Source organism: Cucurbita moschata, unplaced genomic scaffold (assembly GCF_002738365.1).
Source record: "Cucurbita moschata cultivar Rifu unplaced genomic scaffold, Cmos_1.0 Cmo_Scf00005, whole genome shotgun sequence".
Taxonomy (NCBI): Eukaryota; Viridiplantae; Streptophyta; class Magnoliopsida; order Cucurbitales; family Cucurbitaceae; genus Cucurbita; species Cucurbita moschata.
This window is the reverse complement of record NW_019268521.1, coordinates 3215265-3225129: the sequence shown is the minus strand read 5'-3', so window position 1 is coordinate 3225129 and position 9865 is coordinate 3215265. Positions and strand designations below refer to the sequence as shown.

Sequence of the window (9865 nt, the reverse complement as noted above, 5' to 3'; positions counted from 1 at the left end):
TTATATATATATATATATATATATATATATATATATATATATATATATATATATATATATATATTAATTTGTTAAATTTTGAATAATTAAGAATTAATAGATATTTTTAATATTCAAAAAAAAAAATAGGGGCAAAAATGTTATGACAAAAATAAATATTTTAAAAATTATTGATAAAATAAGTACTTAAAATTTTTATTTTACATCTAATATTTAATTTTTTTTTGTATTTAATTTAAAATTTAGATACAAAATTCAAAATTTTTATTAAAAAATAATAATCATATATAGAACTTGTGAGAAAATAAACCCAAAAGATGTAAAATTAAAAATGAAGAAGACTTTTTGGTAATCATTTATTTAAAAAAAAATTAAATATTAATTTCACCTATAATTTTTTGTTTTATTATCAAATTTTTTACCAATATTTTTATAAATTTAATCAAGTTTTGAGAATTAAATCAAATTAAATTAAAATTTGTTTTTGGTTTTAAAAAAAATAAACAAAAAAAAAATGGAGAGAAAAAAATTGTTACCCTAACGTCTTCAAATGACATTAATTCGACAGTCAAACGATTGGCTAGACCATAAAAAGTCAAACATTAGTTCTGGCTCTGAATTACGCCACGTGTCCTCCCTGAATAAATAATATTTTTGGTTTATTTATTTATTTATACTAGAAATAAATAAAGAAATCAAACGCCGAGTCCTCTTTCATTGAAACGCTATGACCGAACCTGGAAAGCTTCGAGACCCAAAAATGGGATATTTCGGTGCGGCGGCGAGTTGCGGCGGCGACGGGGAGTCGAAACCGCAACTCCACCAGTGCGTGATAGAGCTCAACGGCGGCGCCGACAGCCTCCACGATGGAGGACCGGCAGGAATTTCACAACATGCAAACTTCAACTACTCCCTCTCCGCCGCCGAGATGGAGTCTCTCGCTGCTCTCTGCGACACATTCTTGCCGTCGGTCGCCGCCACCGACGGATCCGCCTCCGAGTTCTTTGAGACTTCCGCCTCCGCCGCCGGAACTCCCGAAAGGGTAAGGACTGCGCATCAATCTTCCATTATCAAACCTCTATTTGGAGATCCACTTGCATGCATGTAAATACTTGTAGAAATATATTTTTTTTAGTTCAACCCAATATTAATATTTATATAATCTTAATTAAAAAAAAATTAAAAGGAAATTTTAAAGAAAGAAAAATATAAAGCTGAATGTATTGTGGGTATATTTTTTGAATTTATCCAATTAAAATTTTAATTTTCTTAGAAAAAAAAAAAAAAAAACCTCAAGTAGACGTATCAAAAGGCTAATTAGGTAACAGATATTGTTCGTTACGCATGTTTTTTCTTTTTTGGTTAAAAAATGGGTTGGAATTATTTGAACTTCTAACCTAAAAAGAATGAGTACATGTCACGAGATACACTCATGTAAACTAGATGTATGTCTATTCTCGCTTTCTCAATAAGTTATTAGTCATCAAAAGGCTAATTAGATAACAGATATTGTTCGTTACCCACTTCTTTCTTTTTTTGAGTTAAAAAATGGGTTGGAGTTCTTTGAACTTCCGACCTCAAAAAAATGAGTACATGTCACGAGATATACTCAGGTAGGCTAGATGTATTTCTATTCTTGTTTTCTCAACCACTCATTAGTCATCAATGCTACCTAAATAGCAAACAAATATTGCCTGTTACCTACTCCTTTCTTTTTTTTTTTATTTTTTTATTAAAACTATTCAAAAAGACCTTACAGTTGAATATATGAGAGAAACAGTAAAAATACCTCAAATTTATACTCTTCAATTACAAAAGAGCATGCAAATTCATGTCGGGTAGCAATATTTGAGGGTTATTTGAAATGGGTTAGGGTTATTTGAACCTCAACGGTTATTAAAAGATAGTCACATTAGTAAAATCTTAAAATTTTTGTCTGAACATGTCGTTTAAGTTACGTACGTAAAAAGTTATATGGTAAAATTTGATCGGACGTGCAGGTCGGAGGGATGATAAAGGAGAGAGTGAGGCATCCAAAGAAATGGTTGATGAGAGTGAGCCTATGGATGTTATCAACATGGTATGGTACATACATTTTATGTGGGAATGGAAGCCTTTCAAATCATTTCCCATACTTTCAAAGGTTTTCAAAGGTTTCTCAGAAGAAAAGGGAACAAGTTGTGGTCTCATGGTCTCTCAGCTATTTCTTGCTACTCAGAATGTTCTTCAGAACTATTAAGATCCTTTGCCACCTTGCTTTCTTCACGCAGGTCAGTTTTCTTATTATTATAATTATTTTTATGTTAACATTAATTGTTATTAACTAAGGTCAGTCCACTTGTACCCTTCCTTTCTACACGTTTTTAAAATATAGGGATTCAAATCTTCCTCTTTTAAGTTCAGAAAGAAGGTTGTTTATGTCTTTTTCAACTCAAAAATAGCTAAGGATTTTTTAATAACGGAGTAGGAAGATTTGAATTTTTTTTATTTATTATTTTTTTTTATGACGTGACACTCGAATAAAGGAAGGATACATGAATGAACTAAGATCATGTTAGAATGAGAACGATTTAATAATAGGATGACTAAGAAAAGCTTAAAGGAAATAAACGTTAATACTTATACTAACAAAGTATACCTTCATTTAAGTAGCTCACTCATAAAAACTTCATATTTAAGCATGTTTTACTTGAAGAAATTATATGTTAAATAAATTTCTAAGAATTTTCTTAAAATGCATGGGAGTGAGAACAAACATACTAAAAAGACTTATGTTTGTCTATAGGTAACGACGATACCTACACTTTTTTGAAGTAAAAATAAATAAATTATAATAGATCCCTTAATTGCATCTCTAAAATAGAATAGAGTATAAGGTATACCTGAGATTTAAATATTGCTATGAATTTCTATAAAATGAACGTTATGTCTATCTTTTACCTACGAGACCTATCCCGAACGAAGATTTTCTGTTTAGAGGAGAAATAAATGAGAGTGAAGAACAGTTTTGAGTCCGAAAGAAAATTTAGTGAAGAACATTTTTTTAAGGTGAGATGGATGAGTTGGGTCTCGATCCCAAAAAATAAATAATAAATTTTACCTCCAACAGGAAATGAAATAGGTAGTGATGATCTCCGTGGACACTGTACATGCAAGTTTTTGCATATAATGGTCTGGTTTTCTTTATCACTGACAATCTGACACAAATAAATGCTCCAATACTCCAGACCGAGTATTTAAGGTTTCTCACAAGATTTGTCACTTTCAACTCTCTTCCTTTAATTAATTATATTAAATTTACATCCACTAGGTTGACTTTTTATAATAATTTTTTTCTTTTTTTTTAAAAAAATAAGATACTAACGATTTTTTTATATTATTTTTTCCAAACTAAGGAAATCATTTTTGCATGCTCTTCCAATTTTCAATTAAGTAAATGAATTCAATAAAGTTTTATTTCCTGATTTTGTTTCTAAAAATTATATTGGAAGATTGTGACTCTGAGAGAAATAAAAGTGAAAACCATCGTTCACATATTTTCTAAGAATATATATATAGATATTTCTTTTCTTATTTAGGGCGCTTCAAGTGGGTCGTTTTATGGGATAACTTCGTCCTCAAGCTTGAGGTTTTGGGACCCTATTCATCTTTTTGGGCTTCTATTAAATCGAGAAATAGGTTTGATTGTCAATCTAATCTTTCTCCCCAAAATGAGATTTTAGTAAATAACCAAATATAACACTTGGGCTAAGGGTCAAGTTGGTAATTTTTTTTACATCTCTCCCCGAGCCAGGTATCATATACGCCCCCAGATAAGAGATTTGAATACCAAAAGAAAATTAAATATATATATATATTAAACTAGCATGTAAAAAAATTACCTGCTAAGAAAATTTCTTGCTCCGTGGCTGGGTTAGGTTGATGAGGAGATGAACAACATATCATGGAAAGCAATTGACTACCCGGGAAGCGACCCCCAATTCAAAGCTAAAGCCAGGCAGTCAGAAGAATGGAACCTGAAAGAAAAAGTCAGATCAAGAGAAATTGTGGAAGAAGAAGAGGAGCTTTACGGACCTCTTTTCAAAGGCATTGTCAATCTAGAACACCAACAAGTAGCTGTAGGAGCACTTAGAAAGTTTGGATTTCCAGTCACTCTTCTTTCCCCAAGCATCAAATCTCCCAGCCCTTCAATGATTATCAAGTGCGACGCGGTGGTGGTCGGGTCTGGGTCGGGCGGCGGAGTGGTGGCTGGTGTGCTAGCTAGTGCAGGGTACAAAGTGGTTGTATTAGAGAAAGGAAGCTATTGTGCTAGAACAAACCTGTCACTCCTTGAAGGACCAGCCATGGAAGAAATGTACCTATCAAGTGGGTTAGTGGCAACTGATAACATGAATGTGCTTATACTTGCAGGCTCTACTGTTGGTGGAGGTTCAACAGTCAATTGGTCAGCTTCAATTCAGACACCAAGCCATGTAACCAGAGAATGGTCAGATGAGTATGAATTGGAGCTGTTCGGAAGCAATTTGTATAAAGAAGCATTGGAAGTAGTCTGTAAGAGAATGGGAGTTCAGTCAGAAATTGACAATGAAGGCTTTAACAATGCAGTTTTAAGAAAAGGGTGTGAGGAATTGGGTTGTAAAGCTATCAATATTCCTAGGAATTCAGCTTCTGATCATTACTGTGGATGGTGCTGTCTAGGCTGCAAGAATGGGAGAAAGAAGGGCACTGCAGAGACATGGCTTGTGGACTTGGTAAGGTCGGGAAATGGCGCTATACTACCGGGCTGCGAAGCCATTAGAATAACGCAGGAGAAGGACGGGCGCAAACGCAACAGAGCAAAAGGCGTTGCCTTTGAATTTGGGTGTGGATCAGGAGCCAAACAGATGTGCTTGGTTGAGTCCAAGGTGACTATTGTAGCATGTGGGGCGCTCTGTACTCCTCAATTGTTGAAAAGAAGCGGCTTGAGAAACCCCAATATTGGTAAAAACTTGCATCTTCATCCTGTGACAATGGCGTGGGGTTATTTCCCTGCAGAAACAGGTATGTGATAACTGATAATATCATATTTCTACCAGAAAGGTAACATAGCACACGAATTGCAGTATCACGCTACACTTATCGGATGCTTCCTCCAAAAGCACTTTTAAGTAGTTTTTTAACTATTTTTAGCATTCTTCAACACTTTTAGTCATCCATACCATGTGCATTTAGGAGGCAAGCAAAAACAAAACACTCAGAATTTTGTGAAACAGGTTTGTTAGGCAGAGGTTTCACACCCTTAAAATGAATGTTTTGTCCCCTTCTCAATCCACTCCCTTGAAGGCCCAGCTTCCTGGCTTAGTGCTTGGCTCGCTTTGATACCATTTGTTACAGTCCAAGTTCACCGCTAGCAGATATTGTCCTAATTGGACTTTTCCTTCCGAGCTCTCCCTCAAAGTTTTAAGACGCGACTATTAGGGAGAGGCTTCCACACCCTTAAAAGAAATGATTCGTTCCCCTCTCCAATCGATGTGGGATCTCAAAATCCACCCTCTTTGGTGGGCCCAACATCTTCTCTGGCCCAGTGCCTGATGTCTGGGTCTGAAATCATTTGTAACCACCCAAGCCCACCAGCAGATATTGTCTTCGTTGGGTTTTCCCTTTCGAGCTTTTCCTCAAAGTTCTAAAATGCGTCTATCTATTAGGGAGAGTTTCCACACCCTTAAAAGTAATGATTCGTTCTCTTCTCCAACCAACGTGGAATCCCACAATCCACCCCCCTTGGGGGCCTAGCGTTCTTGCTGGCACATCGCCCGGTGCCTGACTCTGATACCATTTGTAATAGCCTAAGCTCATCGCTAATAGATATTGTTCTCTTTAGACTTTCTCTTCCGGACTTTCCCTCAATGTTTTAAAACCCGTCAGTTAGGAAAAGGTTTTCACACCCTTAAAAGGAATGTTTCATTCCACTCTCCCACCGACGTGGATCTCACAAATTCATTAACATTCTTCCTTTACAGATGAATCATGGCCAGAGAAAGACAAGAAAAGCTACGAAGGAGGAATAATGACAGCCATGTGTAACATAGGGTCATCACCTGATCAAGAGCCTGGATATGGAGGAGCTGTAATCCAGACACCAGCATTGCACCCAGGCCTCTTCTCAATCTTAATGCCATGGGTATCTGGAACAAATATCAAACAAAGAATGTGCAAATTTTCCCGGACAGCTCATGTATTTGCATTGGCAAGAGACAAAGGGTCAGGAACAGTAGAATCTTCAAGCTCATTAAGCTACATAATGGATGATGGGGACGAAAAGAATCTACAGAAAGGACTGGAGAAGGCTTTAAAGATTTTGGGAGCAGCTGGGGCAGAGGAAATAGGAACACACCATAACAAGGGAAGAAGCATAAATGTGAAGAAAGTGAGTTACAGAGAGTACGAAAGGTTTGTGAAAGAGGAAAGTTCAAGGCCATTGAAGGATTTGTTGACGCCAATCTGTTCAGCTCATCAAATGGGAAGCTGCAGAATGGGAATTGGAGCAAAGGATTCTGTGGTGAATCAGAGAGGGGAGACATGGGAGGTGGAAGGGCTCTTCATTGCTGATTCCAGTGTCTTTCCAACTGCTTTGGGAGTGAATCCTATGGTTACTGTTCAGGCTATTGCTTATTGCACTGCAAAATCTGTCCTTGAAACTCTTAAAAGGAAGAGAAATTGATGGAAACTTCAGGATAACGTAACAATGTTAGGTGCTTCATTTCTTTTCTGAAAATAACATAAAGAGTTGTGTAATTCATAAAACAAATCATCAAAGAAATCAAAAGACTAACTAATTGTACAGATCACCGTTTCAAAATATAAATATTTAACATACTTTTTTGAGAATCAGAACAAAATGAAAATTGAAATTACACTTATCAGGATATGAAGGAATAGAATCACAAATCACCCTTTTATTTATTGGATAAGAAACCAAATACTGAGAAGAAAAAAAGGCTTTAATGATAAAAAAAACACAAAAAGATAACATTTTTTTTTAATAAGAAAACCAATTTTCTTCAGAAAAAGATGAAAGAGAACTGAATGCAAAGGGGATTAACAAAATGCCCATTAGCGAAAGCTGCACTAATCTTGATAATTAAGCACATGTTTTAAAGTCAGTCATTCCATGTTCTTAATGGAAGTGGAAAAAGAGAGGAGGGTGAGGTTCTTTCAAGAACTTTCTAAAAAGAGACATTTGAAGTTGAAGCTTCGTAATTTCTTTGAGAATCTGATGTTAAAGGCGTTCATTTATTCCATTAGCCAAAGAAAACCCATTTATTTGAAGTCGTCAATTAGCAAAGGTCAACTCTTTCTCTCTCCCTCCCCCACCTACTTTTCTATTGGCTTTCCATATGGTGGGACTTCAATCCTTTTCTTGTGTTTGATAAGTTTCGGATAAACCGGTATATGGGGAAGGGTGTACCTTCAAAGTCAGAAAAAAAGAATAAATTGCTGCAAAATATTCGGAGTCCAACATACAATTTGTGAACCTAAACATTGTTTAATTGGTTAAAAAGAAAAGATATTCAAATTTTCGTCCAATTGAGATTTTATTATCTTCTTCCAATTTTTTGTTGGAAAATTCTCTCTTTCTCTCTCTCCCTCTCTCTCTCTCCCCCTTCCCTCGTATTTGACCAGTGATGAAGATGAAAAACGAGAGATTTGATTCGAAAAAAGTCTCGACTTTCACAAGTCAAGAGAGAAAATGATGAATTTTCCACCACTAACCTCCAAGGGTCTTGTCCCGTGATTTAAACTCCCACTGCTTCTTCGATCTTCTGGCCGCCATGGAAAAGCCTCCTTCCAGTTTCGTGATAAGCTTTTCCATTGTCGCCGTCCTCACCCTCGCCTCCTTTGCATCATGTATGGCTGCTGAATTCAACAGAACAAAAGTAAGTTTCTTTCAATTTCTTTCCCATTTACAATATTAATTCTTCGTACAAATTAAAGCTTCCTCGAACATCATAATCGGAATCTATTGTAGAAAAAGGACCTGAAGTTGAACGGTAGATTCTGCTTCCTGCCTGAAAGTGAAGCATTCAAATTGGGAGTCGCAGGTATTGTCTGTTTAATAATGGCTCATATCATCGGAAACACCATAATCTGCCACACCTATTGGCCAAAAGAGCACAGAAAGAGTTGCAGTGTCAAAAGGCCTCTGCTTTCAACCACCCTTCTCATTTCTTGGTAAGTAATTGTTTTTTCACAATAATCTTCTTCTTTCTTTCCTTTTTTTTCTGTATTTCTCAGTTCATTTGGGGAAATTTTGGTAGTAACAGTAACCCTTTTTGGTATTTATTGTTACTGTGCCCAAATTTTTAGACAACTTTCAGAAAAAAAAGTTAGAGAAATTCAATTAATGAATTATAAAAGGAATAGCAGAGCTGGTCATCGGAGGGAGAGAGGAAACTAAAAAGATAATATGCTAAAGGAACGTGGCCAGCTTTGAGGTGTTTCGGATTCCTATACATGGGATCCATGATCTAATTAATTACTAGACAACAATATTATTATTAATAAAACAATTATAGTACGAGAGAATTATTTCAAGAATAAAGTAATATTTTCAAAAAAGAAAGGCATACAGTAATTTTAAAACTTACCTTACAACCATAACCATTCTTTAAATAGTGGTAAAAGTAAAACGAAAAGAAGTCTTTTCGTTCAGCCTTTTATGTTTTAATATTTTCAATGTGTCCTTCCATGAATGTCAAAATTAATTAATGTAAGCTTATAAGAAAAACGATTCTTAGCAAGTTGCATACATATAAATTAAAGCACTTAAAAGAATCTTAGAAAAAGGGATTATAAATTTTCTTCTCTCAGCTAGTATAATTTTTCTAATAATTCTTTCCTAAGTTTCAACTCAACCTATCTTATATAAGTTTATAATCAACCAATTTCAACTATCTAACTGAAAACTGAAAAATGTAACGAACATTGAAGAATAAATTAAAAAAAGTTCTAATATGGAATAAATTTAAAACGCCCTTCAATATTAAAGCATATATTTAGGTAAAAAAATTAATAAACAGAGGCTAAAATGGTAAATAAAATGAAATACCAGGGTCAGCTTCGGAATTGCGGTGGCGATGATGATGGGAGCAACCAGCATGAGCAGGAGACAGGAGTATGGGAAGGGGTGGGTGGAAGGAGAATGCTATTTGGTCAAAGACGGAGTATTTGTTGGCGCGGCCCTCTTGGTTCTCATTAATGGAGGGTCCACCATAGGTTCGGCTGCCATTGGAAGGAGGCGGCGCGCTAAAGGGCCCAATCAAGTACATGCACAAATTAGATAACAAGACTGGTTATACATCATCAAAATATTTCCCTTCTTTTTTCTTTTTTGCATTTATTGTATGATGAATAATGAAAATGCCTCATATTCCCACTTATAGTTCTTAATTTATTTTTCTTGTCCTAATTTGTATAGTACCCCCAGAAACAAATAATTCATGGCTTGAAATCTCCATCCCAAAATTAAAATGTACCATTATCCATATATTAATAATATCCTATCCTTTCTAATATTTTCAGTGTTAGAGTACTAATATAAGCAAAACAAATAAAATAATATAAATTTAGTTCCTTTGGTTTAAGCATAGCTTTAGTTTGATCCATGTTTTTAAAATTTTCATTTTAATCCATTAAGGACTTCAATCTTATTTGGTTTCATTTTTAATTTGATCCCTATAATATATTCAACTTTACTCTTCATCTTCCCTAAATGTTTTTTACTTGCTTGAATAACCTACCTATTTTCCTTCTCCCTTTTACTCAAGCTTTAAGCACAATGCGATCAACTGGCACAACTGAAAAAAAAAAAAAAAAAAAAAAAAAA

At 35.0% G+C, this 9865-nt stretch overlaps 2 protein-coding genes and 1 long non-coding RNA gene across 5 annotated transcripts; 2 read left to right on the top strand and 1 right to left on the bottom strand.

Moving 5' to 3' along the window:
• Positions 1–727: 727 nt before the first annotated feature.
• LOC111443434 (long-chain-alcohol oxidase FAO4A-like) lies at positions 728–6736 on the top strand. Its single transcript, XM_023081242.1, has 4 exons — positions 728–1042; positions 2001–2270; positions 3918–5040; positions 6000–6736. The coding sequence occupies exons 1-4, from the start codon at positions 728–730 to the stop codon at positions 6698–6700; spliced, it is 2409 nt and encodes an 802-aa protein (XP_022937010.1). The 3' UTR covers positions 6701–6736.
• LOC111443439 lies at positions 4929–8131 on the bottom strand. Of its 3 annotated transcripts, none has more exons than XR_002710497.1 (3): positions 8018–8131; positions 7753–7893; positions 4929–5001 (listed from the first exon to the last, which is right to left on the bottom strand). It is a non-coding gene; the product is annotated as an uncharacterized LOC111443439 (long non-coding RNA). The 3 variants fall into 3 exon arrangements; XR_002710496.1 differs by having other exon boundaries at positions 4963–5028; XR_002710498.1 differs by lacking the exon at positions 4929–5001 and adding an exon at positions 6692–6747.
• LOC111443438 lies at positions 7793–9446 on the top strand. The gene is made up of 3 exons (XM_023081246.1): positions 7793–7916; positions 8009–8211; positions 9092–9446. Exons 1-3 carry the CDS (start codon positions 7812–7814, stop codon positions 9321–9323), a joined length of 540 nt encoding a protein of 179 aa, XP_022937014.1. The 5' UTR covers positions 7793–7811; the 3' UTR covers positions 9324–9446.
• Positions 9447–9865: the final 419 nt, after the last annotated feature.

Coding starts and splice junctions, on each gene's coding strand:
- LOC111443438 (XM_023081246.1), top strand. CDS start 7,812: ATGGAAAAGCCTCCTTCCAGTTTCGTGATAAGCTTTTCCATTGTCGCC. Junction 7,917..8,008: donor CTGAATTCAACAGAACAAAA/GTAAGTTTCTTT, acceptor AATCTATTGTAG/AAAAAGGACCTGAAGTTGAA. Junction 8,212..9,091: donor ACCACCCTTCTCATTTCTTG/GTAAGTAATTGT, acceptor ATGAAATACCAG/GGTCAGCTTCGGAATTGCGG.
- LOC111443434 (XM_023081242.1), top strand. CDS start 728: ATGACCGAACCTGGAAAGCTTCGAGACCCAAAAATGGGATATTTCGGT. Junction 2,271..3,917: donor ACCTTGCTTTCTTCACGCAG/GTCAGTTTTCTT, acceptor TGGCTGGGTTAG/GTTGATGAGGAGATGAACAA. Junction 5,041..5,999: donor TTATTTCCCTGCAGAAACAG/GTATGTGATAAC, acceptor CTTCCTTTACAG/ATGAATCATGGCCAGAGAAA.